Consider the following 23,951-nt stretch of genomic DNA (forward strand, 5'->3'; position numbering starts at 1 on the left):
CCCGGCGGGGGGTCGGAGAATGACGCCCCTGATCTCTCAGAATCCTTTCCAGTATTTTGCTCACCACAGATGTAAGACTGATGGGTCTGTAATTCCCAGGGATTTCTTGAATAGGGGAACAACATACGCCTCCCTCCAATCATCCGGTACTACTCCAGTGGAGAGTGAGGACACAAAGATCATCGCCAACGGCGCAGCAATCTCCTCCCTCACTTCCCATTGTAACCTTGGGTATATCCCGTCAGGCCAGGGGACTTATCTATCCTGATGCTTTTCAAATTTCCAGCACATCCTCCTTAATATCAACCTGTTCAAGTCTATTAACCTGGTCCACACTGTTCTCATGGGCAACAAGGTCCCTCTCTCCAGTGAATACTGAAGCAAAGTCTTCACTTAGGGCCTCCCCCATCTCTTCAGACTCTAGGCACAAGTTCTCTCCACTATCCCTGATCGGCTCTACTCTCACTCTGATCATCCTCTTATTCCTCACATAAATGTAGAACGCCTTGGGGTTTTCCCTAATCCTTCCCGCCAGGGCTTTTTCATGTCCCCCTTCTAGCTCTCCTCAGTCCATTTTTGAGTTCCTTTCTGGCTACCTTGTAACCCTCTAGAGCCGTGCCAGATCCTTACTTCCTCAACTTAGTAGAAAGTTAGAGGAATGGCAGGGAAGGGAGTACAATGTTCCTCCTGCAGGATGTTTGAGGTGAGGGATGCAGTTAGTGTCCCTGCTGATTTTACCTGCAGGAAGTGCTGCCATCTCCAGCTCCTCCAAGACCGAGTTAGGGAACTGGAGCTGGAGTTGGAAGAACTTCGGATCATTCGGGAGGCAGAAGGGGTCATAGATAGCAGCTTCAGGGAATTAGTTACACCAAAGATTGGAGATAGGTGGGTAACTGTAAGAGGGACTGGCAAAAAACAGTCAGTGCAGGGATCCCCTGCGGTCGTTCCCCTGAGAAACAAGTATACCGCTTTGGATACTTGTGGGGGGGACGACTTACCAGGGGTAAGCCATGGGGTACGGGCCTCTGGCACGGAGTCTGTCCCTGTTGCTCAGAAGGGAAGGGGGGAGAGGAGCAGAGCATTAGTAATTGGGGACTCTATAGTCAGGGGCACAGATAGGAGATTTTGTGGGAGCGTGAGAGACTCACGTTTGGTATGTTGCCTCCCAGGTGCAAGGGTACGTGATGTCTCGGATCGTGTTTTCCAGGTCCTTAGGGGGGAGGGGGAGCAGCCCCAAGTCGTGGTCCACATTGGCACCAACGACATAGGTAGGAAAGGGGACAAGGATGTCAGGCAGGCTTTCAGGGAGCTAGGATGGAAGCTCAGAACTAGAACAAACAGAGTTGTTATCTCTGGGTTGTTGCCCGTGCCACGTGATAGTGAGATGAGGAATAGGGAGAGAGAGCATTTAAACACGTGGCTACAGGGATGGTGCAGGCGGGAGGGTTTCAGATTTTTGGATAACTGGGGCTCTTTCTGGGGAAGGTGGGACCTCTACAGACAGGATGGTCTACATCTGAACCTGAGGGGCACAAATATCCTGGGGGGGAGATTTGTTAGTGCTCTTTGGGGGGGTTTAAACTAATGCAGCAGGGGCATGGGAACCTGGATTGTAGTTTTAGGGTAAGGGAGAATGAGAGTATAGAGGTCAGGAGCACAGATTTGACGTCGCAGGAGGGGGCCAGCGTTCAGGTAGGTGGTTTGAAGTGTGTCTACTTCAATGCCAGGAGTATACGAAACAAGGTAGGGGAACTGGCAGCGTGGGTTGGTACCTGGGACTTCGATGTTGTGGCCATTTCGGAGACATGGATAGAGCAGGGACAGGAATGGATGTTGCAGGTTCCGGGGTTTAGGTGTTTTAGTAAGCTCAGAGAAGGAGGCAAAAGAGGGGGAGGTGTGGCGCTGCTAGTCAAGAGCAGTATTACGGTGGCGGAGAGGATGCTAGATGGGGACTCTTCTTCCGAGGTAGTATTGGCTGAAGTTAGAAACAGGAAAGGAGAGGTCACCCTGTTGGGAGTTTTTTATAGGCCTCCTAATAGTTCTAGGGATGTAGAGGAAAGGATGGCGAAGATGATTCTGGATATGAGCGAAAGTAACAGGGTAGTTATTATGGGAGACTTTAACTTTCCAAATATTGATTGGAAAAGATATAGTTCGAGTACAATAGATGGGTCGTTTCTTGTACAGTGTGTGCAGGAGGGTTTCCTGAAACAATATGTTGACAGGCCAACAAGAGGCGAGGCCACGTTGGATTTGGTTTTGGGTAATGAACCAGGCCAGGTGTTGGATTTGGAGGTAGGAGAGCACTTTGGGGACAGTGACCACAATTCGGTGACGTTTACGTTAATGATGGAAAGGGATAAGTATACACCGCAGGGCAAGAGTTATAGCTGGGGGAAGGGCAATTATGATGCCATTAGACGTGACTTGGGGGGGATAAGGTGGAGAAGTAGGCTGCAAGTGTTGGGCACACTGGATAAGTGGGGCTTGTTCAAGGATCAGCTACTGCGTGTTCTTGATAAGTATGTACCGGTCAGACAGGGAGGAAGGCGTCGAGTGAGGGAACCGTGGTTTACCAGGGAAGTGGAATCTCTTGTTAAGAGGAAGAAGGAGGCCTATGTGAAGATGAAGTGTGAAGTTTCGGTTGGGGCGATGGAGAGTTACAAGGTAGCGAGGAAGGATCTAAAGAGAGAGCTAAGACGAGCAAGGAGGGGACATGAGAAGTATTTGGCAGGAAGGATCAAGGAAAACCCAAAAGCTTTCTATAGGTATGTCAGGAATAAGCGAATGACTAGGGAAAGAGTAGGACCAGTCAAGGACAGGGATGGGAAATTGTGTGTGGAGTCTGAAGAGATAGGCGAGATACTAAATGAATATTTTTCGTCAGTATTCACTCAGGAAAAAGATAATGTTGTGGAGGAGAATGCTGAGCCCCAGGCTAATAGAATAGATGGCATTGAGGTACGTAGGGAAGAGGTGTTGGCAATTCTGGACAGGCTGAAAATAGATAAGTCCCCGGGACCTGATGGGATTTATCCTAGGATTCTATGGGAGGCCAGGGAAGAGATTGCTGGACCTTTGGCTTTGATTTTTATGTCATCATTGGCTACAGGAATAGTGCCAGAGGACTGGAGGACAGCAAATGTGGTCCCTTTGTTCAAAAAGGGGAGCAGAGACAACCCCGGCAACTATAGACCGGTGAGCCTCACGTCTGTAGTGGGTAAAGTCTTGGAGGGGATTATAAGGGACAAGATTTATAATCATCTAGATAGGAATAATATGATCAGGGATAGTCAGCATGGCTTTGTGAAGGGTAGGTCATGCCTCACAAACCTTATTGAGTTCTTTGAGAAGGTGACTGAACAGGTAGACGAGGGTAGAGCAGTTGATGTGGTGTATATGGATTTCAGCAAAGCGTTTGATAAGGTTCCCCACGGTAGGCTATTGCAAAAAATACGGAGGCTGGGGATTAAGGGTGATTTAGAGATGTGGATCAGAAATTGGCTAGCTGAAAGAAGACAGAGGGTGGTGGTTGATGGGAAATGTTCAGAATGGAGTACAGTCACAAGTGGAGTACCACAAGGATCTGTTCTGGGGCCGTTGCTGTTTGTCATTTTTATCAATGACCTAGAGGAAGGCACAGAAGGGTGGGTGAGTAAATTTGCAGATGATACTAAAGTCGGTGGTGTTGTCGATAGTGTGGAAGGATGTAGCAGGTTACAGAGGGATATAGATAAGCTGCAGAGCTGGGCTGAGAGGTGGCAAATGGAGTTTAATGTAGAGAAGTGTGAGGTGATTCACTTTGGAAGGAATAACAGGAATGCGGAATATTTGGCTAATGGTAAAGTTCTTGAAAGTGTGGCTGAGCAGAGGGATCTAGGTGTCCATGTACATAGATCCCTGAAAGTTGCCACCCAGGTTGATAGGGTTGTGAAGAAGGCCTATGGAGTGTTGGCCTTTATTGGTAGAGGGATTGAGTTCCGGAGTCGGGAGGTCATGTTGCAGCTGTACAGAACTCTGGTCCGGCCGCATTTGGAGTATTGCGTACAGTTCTGGTCACCGCATTATAGGAAGGACGTGGAGGCTTTGGAGCGGGTGCAGAGGAGATTTACCAGGATGTTGCCTGGTATGGAGGGAAAATCTTATGAGGAAAGGCTGACGGACTTGAGGTTGTTTTCGTTGGAGAGAAGAAGGTTAAGAGGAGACTTAATAGAGGCATACAAAATGATCAGGGGGTTGGATAGGGTGGACAGTGAGAGCCTTCTCCCGCGGATGGATATGGCTGGCACGAGGGGACATAACTTTAAACTGAGGGGTAATAGATATAGGACAGAGGTCAGAGGTAGGTTCTTTACGCAAAGAGTAGTGAGGCCGTGGAATGCCCTACCTGCTACAGTAGTGAACTCGCCAACATTGAGGGCATTTAAAAGTTATTGGATAAACATATGGATGATAATGGCATAGTGTAGGTTAGATGGCTTTTGTTTCGGTGCAACATCGTGGGCCGAAGGGCCTGTACTGCGCTGTATTGTTCTATGTTCTATGTTCTATGTTCTAACTTACGTAAGCTTCCTTCTTTCTCTTGACTAGAAGCTCCACTTCTCTTGTCGTCCAAGGTTCCTTCACCTTACCATTCCTTCCTCGTCTCAGTGGGACAAAACTATCCATCACCCGCAGCAAGTGCTCCTTAAACAACCCCCACATTTCTGTTGTGCATTTCCCCAAGAACAATTGTTCCCACTTAATGTTCCTCAGCTCCTGTCTAATGGCAGTATAATTTCCCCTTCCCCAATTAAATACCTTCCCATACTGTCTGTTCCTATCCCTCTCCATGACTATGGTAAATGTCAAGGAGTTGTGGTCACTGTCACCGAAATGCTCTCCCACCGAGACATCTGACACCTGGCCTGGTTCATTGCCGAGCACCAAGTCGAATATGGCCTCCCCCCTGGTCGGCCTATCTACATATTTAGTCAGGAATCCTTCCTGTACACACCTTACAAAATCTACTCCATCCAAACCATTTGCACCAAGGAGGTTCCAGTCAATATTAGGGAAGTTGAAGTCACCCATGACAACAACTCTGTTATTTCTGCACTTTTACAAGATCTGCCGCCCAATCTGTTCCTCCATCTCTCTGCTGCTATTGGGGGGTCTATAGAAAACTCCCAATAAAGTGACTGCTCCTTTCTTGTTTCTGACTTCCACCCATACTGACTCCGTAGACAAACCCTCCTCAACTACCTACCACATCTGGGGTACTGTGTACAACATTGGTCTCCTTATTTAAGGAAGGATGTAAATGCACCGGAAGCAGTTTTAGAAGGTGTACTAGGCTAATACCTGGAATGGGCGGGTTGCCTTATAAGGAAAGGTTGGACAGGCTAGGCTTGTATTGGCTGGAATTTAGAAGAATAAGAGGTGGATGTGGAGAGGGTGGGCACGATCTACCCAAAGAGAGTCCCGTACCGCGCGATTATCCGGGTGTCTCCTAGCCGCGAAACACCACGCTATTGAGTGACCATCCGGGTGGACTGGGGTCTCAGTGGAGAATGCGTGGCCAAGGCCACACTTCATCCCGTTTTCTGCACTGAGGGGTTCCGCTCAACAGGAATACCGGTGCAGGGAGAGATTGGGATGCCATTTTTAAATGACGTCCCGATCTCTGGACCACCCCCCGATGCGAACCCCCCCCCTCCCCCACCGAAGCTCCACCTCACCTATAAGAGGGTCCTCTCCACCCCCAGCACCACTCCACACAGCACCCTCAGCCCGATCCCCGGTGTGGTTTGCTTACATTGGAGGGATGAACATTACAGTTTATTTCAATGGACAGAGAATAATGTGAAAAGCAAGTCACAGCACCTGAAATTTTCCTTGTCCTGGATTTGAGTTAATATTAGTTGATATCAAATGCAATTCAAAGTATCTGTAAAGTAATTCTTACTTTTCCTAATGATTGTGTTCTTGTTTCCAGGTATGTGTTGCAAAATGGTTCCCTGCCAATCCCGCAGTGGCGATGCTTCAGGTACCTTTTAATTCACTATAGTGATATGTAAAGGTGGTCAGCCAATGAATAGAGATGGAGAATCACAAACATTTTGTACAAAATTATGAATTAATTCCTTACAATTGAGGAAATGACAAATGATTATCTTTCCCACATTTAAATCTTGTATCATGAATACGCTTCATATCGTGTGCAGTCACATGCCATGTGAATGCTGCATAAAGTTATTTAAAGTCCAGCCTTCATTTAAAAAAAAAACTTCAAATAAATACTTGCTGGACATTAGAAAGGGGAGTCAGATAAAGCCCGTGTCAATTTGTATTCCTTGTCCATGAGCAGTTAAGGTGAGCGGTTCCAGCCTGATTATTTACATAGAATTTGCAGTGCAGAAGGAGGCCATTCGGCCCATCGAGTCTGCACCGGCTCTTGGAAAGAGCATCCTACCCAAGGTCAACACCTCCACCCTATCCCCATAACCCAGTAACCCCACCCCAACACTAAGGGCAATTTTGGACACTAAGGGCAATTTATCATGGCCAGTCCACCTAACCTGCACATCTTTGGACTGTGGGAGGAAACCGGAGCACCCAGAGGAAACCCACGCACACACGGGGAGGATGTGCAGACTCCGCACAGACAGTGACCCAAGCCGGAATCGAACCTGGGACCCTGGAGCTGTGAAGCAATTGTGCTATCCACAATGCTACCGTGCTGATTATTGTGATCAGTGAACCAATTAATTGGGTTTGACAACTTTGTGGTCACCATTTACAGATACCAGCTTTATTTCCAGATTTTCTGGTGAAAAAAGGCATCTGTAATTTACAAACTGCCGTGGTGGGACCTGAATGCCCTGGATTATTAGTCCAGTAACAACATCGCTACACTTCCTAGTATGAACTGACACTATTTGATGTTAAAATGATAAGTTGTGAAGATCTGTAATACCTGAAATTCCAGGTATTATTGTCCCAAACATTCATCCTGAAAGCAATTGGGTGAGAAATTAATATTGGGAACTGGTAACACACAAGCAGAAACCCTGGATTCCAACCAGACTGAGCGGTCATTCATACCCAGCCTCCACTTAAACTTGAATTGTGCTGCCATGATTGGCCAGCTGTAAGATGGGGTTCCTAATGGAATATATCCCCGAGGCAATGCGTGTCGTTCAGGGAAGCTATTTACATTTGTGGGAATGTAACTGAGACACCTCCGTTTCCTGGTCTTCCGATAGCAAGTTTGACCTGCGATGTTGGTTTTGTGTTTTCTTCACAGCTGATGAGCGGCAATCTCCGGGAGCATGAACTTGAGTTTCAGCAAGACTGCTTAGCATTTTACAATGTAAGTGATGTCTGTTGAATGTTTGTTTCTGTGAGTAACGACAGTTTTATTTCGTCACCCTCCTCCCCATTCCACGAACCACATCCAGGGGCCAAGACTAGTCTGGTGACCTACTCTCAGGTCTCTAGTTGTAAGAGAGGAGTTACAGAAATGGAATGTGAATAGTTAAGGACATAGCCATAAACTTGGCCTGCCTCACATAATGGACCACTTCCTCTTATTCACGGCAGAAAGCACGTAGGTCCTTTTGGTGAGGAGCTGTCAGTCATAGCAAGAGTGTTTATAAACATTATGGCTAGCATTAGAGCAGGGCCACTGAGATGCATTCAAGCATGAAGAGAAAAATAGATCAACAATCCACCAAGCACCTATACCCTGGGCTAATAAAACTGCCAATCCCTCGCTAGTGAAATATATTGCTATTGAATGGGAGTTTTGTGTTTCAAAGGCTGTCAAGGGATTTGAAATCCTTACAGGTCTACTTGGCTTTCGAGGAAGCCTCTGACACTTATAACAGCTGCTGCTTTAAACATTTTTGTCTGAGGCAGCAGACGTTAGGGAAGGATCCGTGAAAATGCAGTGATCTTTCATTGTACTGCCTGAACTGCTCTTCAGGCAGGGGTGACTGATGGGGGTCTCTGGTGGAGAGTCTAATGGGATCTCTGATGGGGGTGAGTGAGGTGAATGATGGGGGGGGGGTCACTGGGGGAGGGGGCTGGGTCACTGTGTGTACTGTGGGGGGTGGGTGGGGGGTGACCCGTTATTGCCATGGTGGGGGGGGAGGATGTTCCTACTTATGACCGGGGGGTGAGGGCAGCATCTGCATTGTTACGGGAGGGGGGGATTTCAATTGACTTTTGGGGGCACCTCAATTATGCACTGACCCACCTCGGGGTCCACCGCTTCAGGGTCGTGCTTGGGCAGACTTGCACCAAAGCCCGCCCGGTGGACTTCCCGTGGTGGGAGTTGGTGCGTAATGCATAGAACATAGAACATAGAAAATACAGCACAGAACAGGCCCTTCGGCCCACGATGTTGTGCCGAACCTTTGTCCTAGATTAATCATAGATTATCATTGAATTTACAGTGCAGAAGGAGGCCATTCGGCCCTTTGAGTCTGCACCGGCTCTTGGAAAGAGCACCCTACCCAAACTCAACACCTCCACCCAACACCAAGGGCAATTTGGACATTAAGGGCAATCTATCATTGGCCAATTCACCTAACCCGCACATCTTTGGACTGTGGGAGGAAACCGGTGCACCCGGAGGAAACCCACGCAGACACGGGGAGGACGTGCAGACTCCGCACAGACAGTGACCCAAGCCGGAATCGAACCTGGGACCATGGAGCTGTGAAGCAATTGTGCTATCCACAATGCTACCGTGCTGCCCTTGAGAACAAATAAATCTACACTATATCATTTTACCGTAATCCATGTACCTATCCAATAACTGCTTGAAGGTCCCTAATGTTTCCGACTCAACTACTTCCACAGGCAGTGCATTCCATGCCCCCACTACTCTCTGGGTAAGGAACCTACCTCTGATATCCCTTCTATATCTTCCACCTTTCACCTTAAATTTATGTCCCCTTGTAATGGTTTGTTCCACCCGGGGAAAAAGTCTCTGACTGTCTACTCTATCTATTCCCCTGATCATCTTATAAACCTCTATCAAGTCGCCCCTCATCCTTCTCCATTCTAATGAGAAAAGGCCTAGCACCCTCAAACTTTCCTCGTAAGACCTAGGCAACATCCTGGTAAATCTTCTTTACCATTCCAGGCAACATCCTGGTAAATCTTCTTTGCACCTTTTCCAAAGCTTCCACATCCTTCCTAAAATGAGGCGACCAGAACTGTACACAGTACTCCAAATGTGGCCTTACCAAAGTTTTGTACAGCTGCATCATCACCTCACAGCTCTTAAATTCAATCCCTCTGTTAATGAACGCGAGCACACCATAGGCCTTCTTCACAGCTCTATCCACTTGAGCGGCAACTTTCAAAGATGTATGAACATAGACCCCAAGATCTCTCTGCTCCTCCACATTGCCAAGAACTGTACCGTTAACCCTGTATTCCGCATTCATATTTGTCCTTCCAAAATGGACAACCTCACACTTTTCAGGGTTAAACTCCATCTGCCACTTCTCAGCCCAGCTCTGCATCCTATCTATGTCTCTTTGCAGCCGACAACAGCCCTCCTTACTATCCACAACTCCACCAATCTTCGTATCGTCTGCAAATTTACTGACCCACCCTTCAACTCCCTCATCCAAGTCATTAATGAAAATCACAAACAGCAGAGGACCCAGAACTGATCCCTGCGGTACGCCACTGGTAACTGGGATCCAGGCTGAATATTTGCCATCCACCATCACTCTCTGACTTCTATCGGTTAGCCAGTTCGTTATCCAACTGGCCAAATTTCCCACTATCCCATGCCTCCTTACTTTCTGCATAAGCCTACCATGGGGAACTTTATCAAATGCCTTACTAAAATCCATGTACACTACATCCACTGCTTTACCTTCATCCACATGCTTGGTCACCTCCTCAAAGAATTCAATAAGATTTGTAAGGCAAGACCTACCCCTCACAAATCCGTGCTGACTATCCCTAATCAATCAGTGTCTTTCCAGATGCTCAGAAATCCTATCCTTCAGTACCCTTTCCATTACTTTGCCTACCACCGAAGTAAGACTAACTGGCCTGTAATTCCCAGGGTTATCCCTAGTCCCTTTTTTGAACAGGGGCACGACATTCGCCACTCTCCAATCCCCTAGTACCACCCCTGTTGACAGTGAGGACGAAAAGATCATTGCCAACGGCTCTGCAATTTCATCTCTTGCTTCCCATAGAATCCTTGGATATATCCCGTCAGGCCCGGGGGACTTGTCTATCCTCAAGTTTTTCAAAATGCCCAACACATCTTTCTTCCTAACAAGTATTTCCTCGAGCTTACCAATCTGTTTCACGCTGTCCTCTCCAACAATATCGCCCCTCTCATTTGTAAATACAGAAGAAAAGTACTCGTTCAAGACCTCTCCTATCTCTTCAGACTCAATACACAATCTCCCGCTACTGTCCTTGATCGGACCTACCCTCGCTCTAGTCATTCTCATATTTCTCACATATGTGTAAAAGGCCTTGGGGTTTTCCTTGATCCTACCCGCCAAAGATTGTTCATGCCCTCTCTTAGCTCTCCTAATCCCTTTCTTCAGTTCCCTCCTGGCTATCTTGTATCCCTCCAATGCCCTGTCTGAACCTTGTTTCCTCAGCCTTACATAAGTCACCTTTTTCCTCTTAACAAGACATTCAACCTCTCTTGTCAACCATGGTTCCCTCACTCGACCATCTCTTCCCTGCCTGACAGGGACATACATATCAAGGACACGTAGCACCTGTTCCTTGAACAAGTTCCACATTTCACTTGTGTCCTTCCCTGCCAGCCTATGTTCCCAACTTATGCACTTCAATTCTTGTCTGACAACATCGTATTTACCCTTCCCCCAATTGTAAACCTTGCCCTGTTGCATGTACCTATCCCTCTCCATTACTAAAGTGAAAGTCACAGAATTGTGGTCACTATCTCCAAAATGCTCCCCCACTAACAAATCTATCACTTGCCCTGGCTCATTACCCAGTACTAAATCCAATATTGCCCCTCCTCTGGTCGGACAATCTCCATACTGTGTTAGAAAAGCTTCCTGGACACACTGCACAAACACCACCCCATCCAAACTATTTGATCTAAAGAGTTTCCACTCAATATTTGGGAAGTTGAAGTCGCCCATGACTACTACCCTATGACTTCTGCACCTTTCCAAAATCTGTTTCCCAATCTGTTCCTCCACATCTCTGCTACTATTGGGGGGCCTATAGAAAACTCCTAACAAGGTGACTGCTCCTTTCCTATTTCTGACTTCAACCCATACTATCTCAGTAGGCTGATACTCCTCGAACTGCCTTTCTGCAGCTATTATACTATCTCTAATTAATAATGCCACCCCCCCACCTCTTTTACTACCCTCCCTAATCTTATTGAAACATCTATAACAGGGACCTCCAACAACCATTTCTGCCCCTCTTCTATCCAAGTTTCCGTGATGGCCACCACATCGTAGTCCCAAGTACCGATCCATGCCTTAAGTTCACCCACCTTATTCCTGATGCTTCTTGCGTTGAAGTATACACACTTCAACCCATCTCCGTGCCTGCAAGTACTCTCCTTTGTCAGTGTTCCCTTCCCCACTGCCTCATTACACGCTTTGGCGTCCTGAATATCGGCTACCTTAGTTGCTGGACTACAAATCCGGTTCCCATTCCCCTGCCAAATTAGTTTAAACCCTCCCGAAGAGTACTAGAAAACCTCCCTCCCAGGATATTGGTGCCCCTCTGGTTCAGATGCAACCCGTCCTGCTTGTACAGGTCCCACCTTCCCCAGAATGCGCTCCAATTATCCAAATACCTGAAGCCCTCCTTCCTACACCATTCCTGCAGCCACGTGTTCAACTGCACTCTCTCCCTATTCCTAGCCTCGCTATCACGTGGCACCGGCAACAAACCAGAGATGACAACTCTGTCTGTCCTGGCTTTTAACTTCCAGCCTAACTCCCTAAACTTGTTTATTACCTCCACACCCCTTTTCCTACCTATGTCGTTGGTACCAATGTGCACCACGACTTCTGGCTGCTCACCCTCCCCCTTAAGGATCCTGAAGACACGATCCGAGACATCCCTGGCCCTGGCACCCGGGAGGCAACATACCTTCCGGGAGTCTCGCTCGCGACCACAGAATCTCCTATCTATTCCCCTAACCATTGAATCTCCTACAACTATTGCTTTTATATTCTCCCCCCTTCCCTTCTGAGCCCCAGAGCCAGACTCAGTGCCAGAGACCTGGCCGCTAGGGCCTTCCCCCGGTAGGTCATCCCCCCCAACAGCATCCAAAACGGTATACTTGTTTTGAAGGGGAACGGCCACGAGGGATCCCTGCACTTTCTGCCTGTTTGTTTTTTTCCCCCTGACTGTAACCCAGCTATTCTTGTCCTGTACCTTGGGTGTGGTTACCTCCTTGTAACTCTTCTTAATCACCCGCTCTGCCTCCCGGGTAGAGACTCGGGCTTCGAGCCCATTAATTACATTGAAATCACCGGTTTGCATCCTCCCGCCGGCACGCGTAGCGCACTGTAGCTGCCGGTAGGGGATTGGAGCATCGCAACGGATGCCAAACCATTTTTCGGGGGCACTCCATTCTCCTCCGCCTGATCGGGAATCCCAACAGCTGCGTCAGGCAATGGACAGTCCTCCGAATACAAAATAGGAGCAGGAGCAGGCCATTCGGCCCTTCAAGCTGCTCTGTTATTCATTGCAATCCTGGCTGATCACCCAACTCAGTTCCCTGTTCCCGCTTTCCCCCCATATCCTTTGATCCCATGAGTTAGATGTAACTCGTAGATAGGTCATAGGTAAGCGGTGAACTGGAGCAGTAAGTCAGTGTCAATAAGAATTCTTAACACGGGCAACATTTCAGATGAGAATCACTTGTTATTTTGCTGAAGTATGTATTATACACGTGTAACTAGTTTTAATCAGCATACATAATGTGTTTTGTCCTTAGCTCCAGCAGCAATTATTTGCATATCCTTGCATCTTTGATATGGAAACAAAGCTTGAAGTATTGTCCATGGAATCCATGACTTTACAAGCAGTACGTATTACATTGTGTTTTGTAAAAGTGCATCTTAATACTTGAATAGCTGCATATGGATTGATGCGTGTCTCAGCTAAGTGGGACTTCAGAGGCTTTGGGTTATGTCACAGGTTGTAAGAGAGGAGCTTACGCTGCTCGCTAACCGTGGCCCTGAGCTGTTATCCTGGCAGTTTTAAAGCTGATCTTGCCTGTGCCTTCCAGCTCCGATACTGCCTGAGCGGGTGTGGCGGGCACTGGGGTTGCTCATGGTGGAATGTACCTTCCTTGAGTCCCCACCAAACTGCCCCCTCAGGTATACATAAAAGATGCAACGGCACAGTTTGAAGAAGCGCATGGTGCTCCTCCTGGTGTCCCACCCAAATTCTCAACAAGATCACCAAAATATTATGTGGTCATTTATGTTCAAATTGTCTGCCCCATTTCCTCTATTACATCAGTGGTGACACCATGTAAATTCCTACATTTCAGATTCTGGTTCTCTGAAAAGTACCACTATATATAAGAACATAAGAACTAGGAGCAGGAGTAGGCCATCTGGCCCCTCGAGCCTGCTCCGCCATTCAATGAGATCATGGCTGATCTTTTGTGGACTCAGCTCCACTTTCCGGCCCGAACACCATAACCCTTAATCCCTTTATTCTTCAAAAAACTATCTATCTTTATCTTAACAACATTTAATGAAGGAGCCGCTACTGCTTCACTGGGCAAGGAATTCCATAGATTCACAACCCTTTGGGTGAAGAAGTTCCTCCTAAACTCAGTCCTAAATCTACTTCCCCTTATTTTGAGGCTATGCCCCCTAGTTCTGCTTTCACCCGCCAGTGGAAACAACCTGCCCGCATCTATCCTATCTATTCCCTTCATAATCTTATATGTTTCTATAAGATCCCCCCTCATCCTTCTAAATTCCAACGAGTACAGTCCCAGTCTACTCAACCTCTCCTCGTAATCCAACCCCTTCAGCTCTGGGATTAACCTAGTGAATCTCCTCTGCACACCCTCCAGTGCCAGTACGTCCTTTCTCAAGTAAGGAGACCAAAACTGAACACAATACTCCAGGTGTGGCCTCACTAACACCTTATACAATTGCAGCAGAACCTCCCTAGTCTTAAACTCCATCCCTCTAGCAACGAAGGACACAATTCCATTTGCCTTCTTAATCACCTGTTGCACCTGAAAACCAACTTTCTGCGACTCATGCACTAGCACACCCAGGTCTCTCTGCACAGCAGCATGTTTTAATATTTTATCATTTAAATAATAATCCCTTTTGCTGTTATTCCTACCAAAATGGATAACCTCACATTTGTCAACATTGTATTCCATCTGCCAGACCCTAGCCCATTCACTTAGCCTATCCAAATCCCTCTGCAGACTTCCAGTATCCTCTGCATTTTTTGCTTTACCACTTATCTTAGTGTCGTCTGCAAACTTGGACACATTGCCCTTGGTCCCCAACTCCAAATCATCTATGTAAATTGTGAACAGTTGTGGACCCAACACTGATCCCTGAGGGACATCACTAGCTACTGATTGGCAACCAGAGAAACACCCATTAATCCCCACTCTTTGCTTTCTATTAATTAACCAATCCTCTATCCATGCTCCTACTTTCCCCTTAATGCCATGCATCTTTATCTTATGCAACAACCTTTTGTGTGGCACCTTGTCAAAGGCTTTCTGGAAATCCAGATATACCACATCCATTGGCTCCCCATTATCTACCGCACTGTTAATGTCCTCAAAGAATTCCACTAAATTAGTTAGGCACAACCTGCCCTTTATGAACCCATGCTGCGTCTGTCCAATGGGACAATTTCCATCCAGATGCCTCGCTATTTCTTCCTTGATGATAGATTCCAGCATCTTCCCTACTACCGAAGTTAAGCTCACTGGCCTATAATTACCCACTTTCTGCCTACCTCCTTTTTTAAACAGTGGTGTCACGTTTGCTAATTTCCAATCCGCCGGGACCACCCCATAAATGCAAGTCTTTCTTTCTTTCAGTCAGAACTTTATCTGCAGGCTTCATCGCAACCGATACTTCTACAGGTGTCAAGGCAAACGATTCTTCAGGATGCTCTCGAATGCTTAAGATCCAACACATCAACTCTCCATCACCCTCTAGTTAAGGTACAAAACTGGTTTGCATCGAGGAATGAGCAGATTTTTATTTTTTTGCGTAGAATATTTCGTACATCTAATCATCAACTAACTCTGATTGCATGAAAATAGTTTGAATGCATTAATCAATATCTGTTGCCATTACCTACCAAGTCAAAGGATGTATTTCAGATTATACTTTTTAAGTGTTTATTTTTGGCCAATACTTTGGCAAGATTTATGGGAAGTTGGTAAACACAAAAGTTGAGTTAGTTGTGCACAGATGATTTTCTCCAGTCTCAGAAGATTGAAGGTTACTGCAGCCACTAGGGGCAATAGAGTGTGGGGGGGGTTGGGGAGTTTGGGGGGATGGGGGTTCAGTGGTGGTGATGGCTGGGATAATTTATTTTATATTTGTTAATGTGATGTAGGCATCTTTGATTAGGCCAGCATTTATTGCCCATCCCTGATTGTCCTTGAGAAGGTGGTGGTGAGCTGCCTTCTTGAACCGCTGCAGTCCATGTGCTGTAGGTACACCCACCGTGCTGTTAGGGAGGAAGTTCCAGGATTTTGAGCCAGTGACAGTGAAGGAACGGTGATATATTCCCAAGTCAGGATATTGGGTGACTTGGAGGGGAACTTGCAGATGGTGGAGTCCCCATGCATCTGCAGCCTTTGTCTTTCTAGGCGGTAAACATTGTGAAGGTGTTGTCAAAGGAGCCTTGGTGAATTGCTACAGTGCATCATGTAGATGGTACACACAATGGTGTCACTGTGTATCAATGGTGGAGGAACTGAATGTTTATTGTGGTGGATGGGTGCCAATCAAGCGCATGACTTTGTTCTGGATGGTATCGTGCTTCTTTAGTGTTGTGTGGGATTATAGTCATCCAGGGAAGTGGAGAGATTTTCATCACGCTCCTGACTTGTGCCTTGTGTATGAGTGGATAGACTTTGGAGAGTCAGGAGGTGAGCTATTCTCCAGAGAATTCCCAGCCTCTTACCAGCTCTTGTAGCCACAATCTTTATATGGCTACTCCAGTTCAGTTTCTGGTCACTGGTAGCCCCCAAGATGTTGATTCAGTGATGGTAATGTTATTGAATGTCAAGGGGCGATGGTTAGATCTTCTCTTGTTGGAGATGATCAATGCCTGGCACTTAGAGGTGGCGCAGAAGTTACTTGCTACTTACCAGTCCAAGCCTGGAAATTATCCATGTCTTGCTGTATTTGGACGTGGACTGTTTCAGTATCCGAGAAGTCTTGAATGATGCTGAACATTTCACAATCGTTAGCAAACCTCCTCACTTCTGACCTTATGGTGGAGGGAACATCACTGATGAAGCAGCTGAAGATGATTGGGCCGAGGACACTCCTATAACAATGTCTTGGGAATGAGACGATTGACTTCCAACAACCTCAACCATCTTTAGTTGTGCTAGGTATAACCCAAACTATAGGAGAGCCTTCTCCCTGATTCCAATTGACCATAGTTTTGCTAGGGCTTGATTCCACACTGTCAAATCAGCCTTGATGTCAAGACCCTCATCACCTCTTGAGTTTAGCTCCTTAGTTCAGGGGCTGGTTTAGCACAGTGTGCTAAATAGCTGGCTTGTAACGCAGAACAAGGCAGCAGCGCGGGTTCAATTCCTGTACCGGCCTCCCTGAACAGGCGCCAGAATGTGGCGACTAGAGGCTTTTCACAGTAACTTCATTGACTCCTACTTGTGACAATAAGCAATTATTATTTTATTATTATTAGTCCATGGTTTGACTAAGGCTGTAATGAAGTCAGGGGCTGAGTGGCCCTGGCAGAACCCAAACTGAGCATAAGTGAGAAATTTATTGCTGAGTATGTGCCACTTGACGAAACTTTCCATCACTTTACTGATGACCAAGGGTAGACTGCTGGGGTGATAATTGGCCGGGTTGGATTTGTCCTACTTTTTGTAGACATGTTCTACCTGGGTAATTTTCCACATTGCCGAGTAGATACCAGTGTTGTAGTTTTACTGGAACAGCTTGTCTAGAGGCACAGCAAGTTTGCGAGGCCAGGTCTACCTCGTGACCTATCGGTCCTTAACTGGCAACTAAAGGGAAGGATATTACTCAAGAGAAAAACAAGACCAGCAAGTATTTCATTGTTCAGAGGCTAATAAAACATCAAGAATATGAAATTGTGTATATGTAAATGTGTATATATAATCAAACAATACTGTATAAAAATGGAAAGAGACCACCTAAGGACATCAAAAGGAAAACTCACAAACATTTTATTCTTGATGCTGCCATTTCAGGTCAGATTTACAGGTGAAGCATGTTACGGGCCTGGGGTATCGCTGGAATTCTTCACCCTCTTCGGCCGTGAACTACACAGCAACGGACAGATATTTCAGCGCTCTGAGGATTCTGAGCTGCTCTGGTTCCCCAGCTGGGTAAGGCTTTATTATACCGCGTGACCCAGAAAGGCGGGCAGCAGAGATTTCAAAAGGCCACACCTGCAGCGTTTTTATTCTGTCTTCCTTTGTAGTTCTAAGCTGGAGATAAGTGAATTTTAACAGACAAATGGTCAAATCATAACACAGGGCCCATAGTAGCCCCAATGCCATGAGATTTTTAACACTCAAATAATTACATTAAAGTGTTGTTCCAACATTCCTTCCTCGTGGTTGAAGTGGATGTGATCTATTCCATTTTTGGGACTATTTCGGATCAAGCATAACCCTGAGATGATCATTCTCATTTAAGGTTGAGTAAGACAGGCCTCCCTGGTACTTGAATTGGGGCTGAAGATTTGATCCCCTTCTACCTGGAAGAATATGTACATCCTTCAGATAGCCCTTTTAATAGGTTTTAGCTAGATTCTAACAATCCGGATATTGAAAGGGTCTGGGCATCACTCCTCAAAGAGGCACCTCTCCAGTGAAGAGTGCGTGGAGATTGGCTTTTGAGTTAGGATACAGACGATTACATGAGACAATGGGCGAGGTTCTCTGGCCTCCCCGCGGTATGTTTCCCAGCGACAGAAAGCAGCCCATCATTGGCCAGAGGCGGGGTCTTCTGGTCCTGCCGCTGTCAGTGGGATTTCCCATTGAATCCACCCCACACTGCTGGGTGGAGGTGCGCCGTCAGTGTGATTGGAAGATGCCGCCGGCGTAAACAGCTGGAAGATCTCACCCAAAATACTTCCTAAATGATGTAACAGTTCATTAAAAAATCAGACGTGGGGTAAGCAGATTTGATGGTAACTTAATCGCAACATTGACAGTTCTTGGAAAGGTAAGCATAATCTTGTTTCTATTATTCGGCACAACATCGTGGGCCGAAGGGCCTGTTCTGTGCTGTATTTTCTATGTTCTATGTTCTAGAGAATCCAAGTCTTATTAATCCATCCATATTTACAGTAGTATTTACCTTAAATCACTGAGTAGAAAACTACCACATCTAGCAAGATACCTTTATTCCAATTAAAGGGAGCACTTTCATCACCACACGACAGCCTTTATCTTGAGAGACACAGGAGTGAATCCAATTAATCTAAAAATCCTACTGTGTAATTCTATTATGTTCACTCGCAAAGAGCTAAACCAGCAAGATCACAGGTTGAGCACTTGTGTTGGGCAATAACCTTTGTTTTTCGTCAATATCCTTCAAGCAAACATGATACTGAGATGTGTGGATAGTGGTCACTTCCTTGCAAAACCCATTTTCAATGGATTCAGTTAAAAAGTTATTTAAGGTCATCTTTAAGATTGCCCACTGCAGATTGTAGTATCATACAATTTACCAGTGCCTTACTGATGTGATATAAATGCCGGTTCCTGTTTCTTAAAAACTGCCTTGAGTTGAGGATATGCCACAGGACATTGTTGCTTCCGAACACACAATTATTCCCATGCATGTCTATGAACTTTTTTTTAAAATTTAGAGTACCCAATCATTTTTTCCAATTAAGCGGCAATTTAGTGTGGCCAGTCCACCTACCCTGCACATCTTTTGAGTTGTGGGGGTGAAACCTACGCAAACACAGGGAGAACGTGCAAACTCCACACGGACAGTGACCCAGGGCTGGGATTCAAACTCTGGTCCTCAGCGCCATGAGGCAGCAATGCTAACCTCTGTGCCACCGTGCTGTCCGATGTCTATGAACCTTTAAACCATTGTTCAGCAGGTGGACTGTGCTTTTAATTTTTAATCCCTACTTCATTGGAGAATCACTCATTTTAATCGCATAACTCCTTATTTCCAGCTAGATTCTCTTGTAACTCCATCTTTATAGCTGCATTCCTTAACCTGGACAGCTCACTTCCTATTGGTGCCTGTTCCTCTTGCCACACTTGATGATTGAGGAAGTCTGTGTACTGGAAGAAACTGCCCTCAGATTACCCATGAGGATGGGCAATAAATATAACTAGGGATTGGCAATAAATATTGCCCTTACCAATCACATCCACATTCCATCAACAACAATAAAGTTGAAAAACTGCTACCCCATACCAGAAAGATTTTGCAAGACCACACTTGCAAAAAACATTCACTCAAGGTTGGGGTTCCGGAAAGGTACAACCTGTGGGATATTTTTCTTCATAAATGTTTGTATTTTTTGGTTAAGTATTAGATAGTTGGGGAGACTGGATCAGGTATAGGGAGTTGGCCTGAACAGGAATGTGCAACAGCTTAATGAGTGGACCCTTAATCAGTGAGTGGCGCACCTTGTATTTCTTGCTAAGAAATACTAAGCTATAAAAGAAAATTTAAGAATTCTTTGTCTTGGGGATTGTGAGCACAGGGTATTACTTCACGATGGCCTGCTGAAATATTAGCTGCAAAAAAGATGACTTTATTGATCCCTGAAAAACTGTGGAAGCACACTCCTGTTTCTTGAACCATAGCTAGTAAACCATTGGAAAATCGTGTCTAGATTTTCTTAAGCTCTTTTGGAAGGCGAGGCTACCCCTTAATCCAAAAATCTCTCTTGCAATGTCCACTGGATCTTAGATTCTGTTGTTATGAAGTACTGTGCAGACTTTGGTGGGAAGGATTTCACAATTTTTATTTTTTTAAATATGCGTAGGAGCCAGAAAGGGACGAAGTATTTCATCTGGTGGGAATTCTCTGCGGACTTGCTGCGTCCAATCGTTTTATTTGCAATTTTCACTTCCCGCTGGCTTTGTACAAAAAGCTGCTCCAAGTGCAGCCTACACTGGAAGACCTGAAGGAACTCTCACCAGTAGAAGGAAAGTGAGTGAACTTCAAACATCGACATAATTTTTTAATCCACCAAATTATCTCCTATACTCAGGCGCTTCTTTAAAATGGACCTCTAGTCCTCGGTTCGATGTCCTGGCACAAATATGACCCATGCTATCTTTGAAATCACCGCAATCAGTTATGATAAATAATCATAAAAATTACAACTTAGAATCTAAAGTTTGTTGATCTGTTTTGGGTTGAGCATTTTCCGATCAATAGAAATCAACCAATTTTCAGTTCACTGCATAGTCTGATACAAATCTTGCTTTGAAACTGGCAAATTTCAATGACGACCTTTTCTTGTAATTCAGATCACTCCAGGATATCCTTGACTACGAATATGATGACACGGAAGAAGAGTTTTGTCTAGATTTTACTGTAAGTTTACGGTTATACAACTTTACTAATTGACTTACTTTCAAACTATTAACAAATTGAACCAAAATGAAAAGATCGCAGTGTAGGCCGGATGGGGTAAGGGAATAGGAGCAGGCCACCCGGAATCCGCAATGTTCAAGCAGAGCGCACTCCAACCGCAAGACTGAGATGGACTCTGTAAGTTTGGAGAGCTGCTTGTGTCTGCTACGACTCCACAAGAAGCTCATCCATTCCGGAAACACACTTCATTTGAAAGCTTTGCTGGTAGTGACCCTGCAACAGGCGCTGGACCCACAGAAGGGGTGAGATTGTAGCCAATTTTGACCAGTTTGTTTTATCTGGTAGTAAAATATTAAGGGGAGTGAATTCAGTCACACACCAGTGGGGAAACCTTGTGTACGTGGTAAATGGGAATGTTGCGGAATTTCTGCACATGTTCCTAAGGGGACATCTGTAACGACTTGTGGTATTATAGGTATTACGATACCTAAGAGGCTGAAGTACCATTGGTAGAACCTGTATGCCTGCTATTGGCTAGAGTGTATAATAGCTCCGCCCTGATAGGCGGGGTATAAGAACCCGTGCTGTCCCACCAGCCCTCATTCTATACCTGAGCTGCTGGGGGAAACATCTAGCTTATTAAAGCCTTCAGTTGGACTACAACCTCGTTTTAGTGGTCATTGATCATGCATCAATTTAATAAGCTAGATTTTAAGAAGAAAGGATGGAGCTCCGAATCAAGCCGGAGTGTCTGCAACTTAGCCCCACGCGGCGATCTTCAAGCACTGGCTGGCGTGCTTTAAAGGGTATCTCGAGACGGCAGAAAACGCACCCACGGGAGAGCAGAAACTGCAAGTCCTGCACTCAAGGGTTAGCCCAGAGATCTACACCCTCATCGAAGAAGCGGAAGACTTCGATGCAGCAACGAGCTGCTAAAAGGACACTATATTCGCCCGGTAAACCAGGTCTACGCCCGGCATCTGCTTCAAACAAGACGGCAAACCCCTGCGGAATCGTTGAGGAATTCTACCGCGCACTCTTGGTTCTGGGCAGAAGCTGCGGCTGCCGCAAGTTTCGGCGAATGGACACACGGAACTCTTAGTCCGGGACGCTTTCGTGGCAGGTATGCTTTCATCACAAATTCGCCAGCGCCTGTTAGAGAAAGACACCCTGGGTCTTAGGGAGGAACGGGCCCTTGCAGGCTCCCTGGACGTGGCCTCCAGGAAATCTCGCACCTACGTTCCCGACCACGCGGCAGCCCCCTGGGCAGCGTGGAACCCCACAGCGGCCGACCCAGAGACTTCCCCCGTTCCCCCGCAGGTCTGTGCTACAAGGCGGCCTGCCAACTCCGAGGGGCGCTGCTGCTACTTTTGTGGGCAGGCCAAGCAACCCCGCCAGCGCTGCCCGGCCCGCGCATCCATCTGCAGGGGATGCGGCAAAATGGGCCATTTCATGGGGGTATGTCAAGCCCGAGCGGTGGCGGCGGTCTCCAGCGGCGAATCCGTACCGCCACCACAAACCTCTCCACGGGCCCCGTGTGGGTTTATGGGCAACATTCCTGTATCTCGATAATGTCACCATCTGCGGCCACGACCAGCAGGACCATGACACCAACCTCCGAAAATTTTCCCAGACCGCTAAAATCCTTAACCTAACATACAATAAGGATAAATGCGTGTTTAGCACCGACCGTCTAGCCATTCTCGGCTACATAGTGCGAAATGGAGTTATAGGCCCCGACCATGAACGCATGCGCCCCCTTATGGAGTTCCCCCTCCCTCACTGCTCCAAGGCCCTGAAGCGCTGCCTAGGGCTTTTCAGTTACTATGCCCAGTGGGTCCCCAACTACGCGGACAAGGCCCATCCCCTGATCCAATCCACAGCTTTTCCCCTGTCGATAGAGGCCCGCCAGGCCTTCAGCCGCATCAAACCAGACATTGCAAAGGCCACGATGCACGCCATCGACGAGTCCCTCCCCTTCCAGGTCGAGAGCGATGCATCCGACGTAGCTCTGGCGGCAACCCTCAACCAAGTGGGCAGACCCGTGGCCTTCTTCTCCCGTACCCTCCATGCTTCCGAAATCCGCCACTCCTCAGTCGAAAAGGAGGCCTAGGCCATAGTAGAAGCTGTGCGACATTGGAGGCATTACCTGGCCGTCAGGAGATTCACTCTCCTCACTGACCAACGGTCGGTTGCTTTCATGTTCGATAATGCACAGCGGGGCAAGATAAAAGACGACAAGATCTTGCGGCGGAGGATCGAACTCTCCACCTACAACTACGAGACCTTGTATCGCCCCGGGAAGCTAAACGAGCCTCCTGACGCCCTGTCCCACGGCACATGTGCCACCGCACAAGTGGACCACCTCCGAGCCCTCCACGAGGACCTCTGCCACCCGGGGGTCACTCGCTTTTTCCATTTCGTCAAGACCCACAACCTGCTCTACTCCATCGAGGAGGTCAGGACAGCCACCAGGGACTGCCAAATCTGCGCAGAGTGCAAACCGCACTTCTATCGGCCAGAGAAAGCGCACTTGATAAAGGCTTCCCGTCCCTTTGAACGCCTCAGCACGGACTTCAAAGGCCCCCTCCCCTCCACCGACCGCAACACGTACTTCCTGAACGTGATTGACGAGTACTCCCGGTTCGCATTCGCCATCCCCTGCCCCGGCATGACCGCCTCCACCGTCATCAAGGCCCTCCATAGCATCTTTGCCTGTTTGCGTTCCCCGCTTACATACACAGCGATAGGGGGTCCTCCTTTATGAGCGACGAACTGCGTCAATTCCTGCTCAGCAAGGGCATCGCCTCAAGCAGGACGACCAGTTACAACCCCCGGCGTAACGGACAGGTAGAGAGGGAGAACGGAACGGTCTGGAACAGTTCCAGACCGTCCTACTGGCCCTACGGTCCATGAACCTCCCAGTCTCCCGCTGGCAAGAAGTCCTCCCGGATGCCCTCCACCCCATCCGGTCACTACTTTGTACAACCACCAATCAGACACCTCACGAACGTCGCCTTGTCTTCCCTTGGAAGTCCTCCTCTGGGACCTCGCTCCCAACCTGGCTGGCAGCTCCCGGTCCCATCCTGCTCCGAAAACACGTGCGGGCGCACAAGTCGGACCCGTTGGTCGAGAGGGTCCATCTGCTCC

The 23,951-nt window shown here is 47.1% G+C and overlaps 1 protein-coding gene across 1 annotated transcript in view; it reads left to right on the plus strand.

Moving 5' to 3' along the window:
- Positions 1 to 23,951, plus strand: part of LOC140408315 (probable E3 ubiquitin-protein ligase HERC4) — an 84,989-nt gene that overhangs the window by 50,408 nt on the left and 10,630 nt on the right. Inside the window, exons 15-21 of the mRNA XM_072495346.1 lie at positions 5,978 to 6,028; positions 7,289 to 7,354; positions 12,977 to 13,066; positions 15,077 to 15,202; positions 17,468 to 17,605; positions 20,245 to 20,411; positions 20,735 to 20,801. Coding sequence (XP_072351447.1) covers positions 5,978 to 6,028; positions 7,289 to 7,354; positions 12,977 to 13,066; positions 15,077 to 15,202; positions 17,468 to 17,605; positions 20,245 to 20,411; positions 20,735 to 20,801 — 705 coding nt within the window. The remainder of the gene's footprint in view (positions 1 to 5,977; positions 6,029 to 7,288; positions 7,355 to 12,976; positions 13,067 to 15,076; positions 15,203 to 17,467; positions 17,606 to 20,244; positions 20,412 to 20,734; positions 20,802 to 23,951) is intronic.

Source organism: Scyliorhinus torazame, chromosome 3 (assembly GCF_047496885.1).
Source record: "Scyliorhinus torazame isolate Kashiwa2021f chromosome 3, sScyTor2.1, whole genome shotgun sequence".
Classification (NCBI taxonomy): Eukaryota; Metazoa; Chordata; class Chondrichthyes; order Carcharhiniformes; family Scyliorhinidae; genus Scyliorhinus; species Scyliorhinus torazame.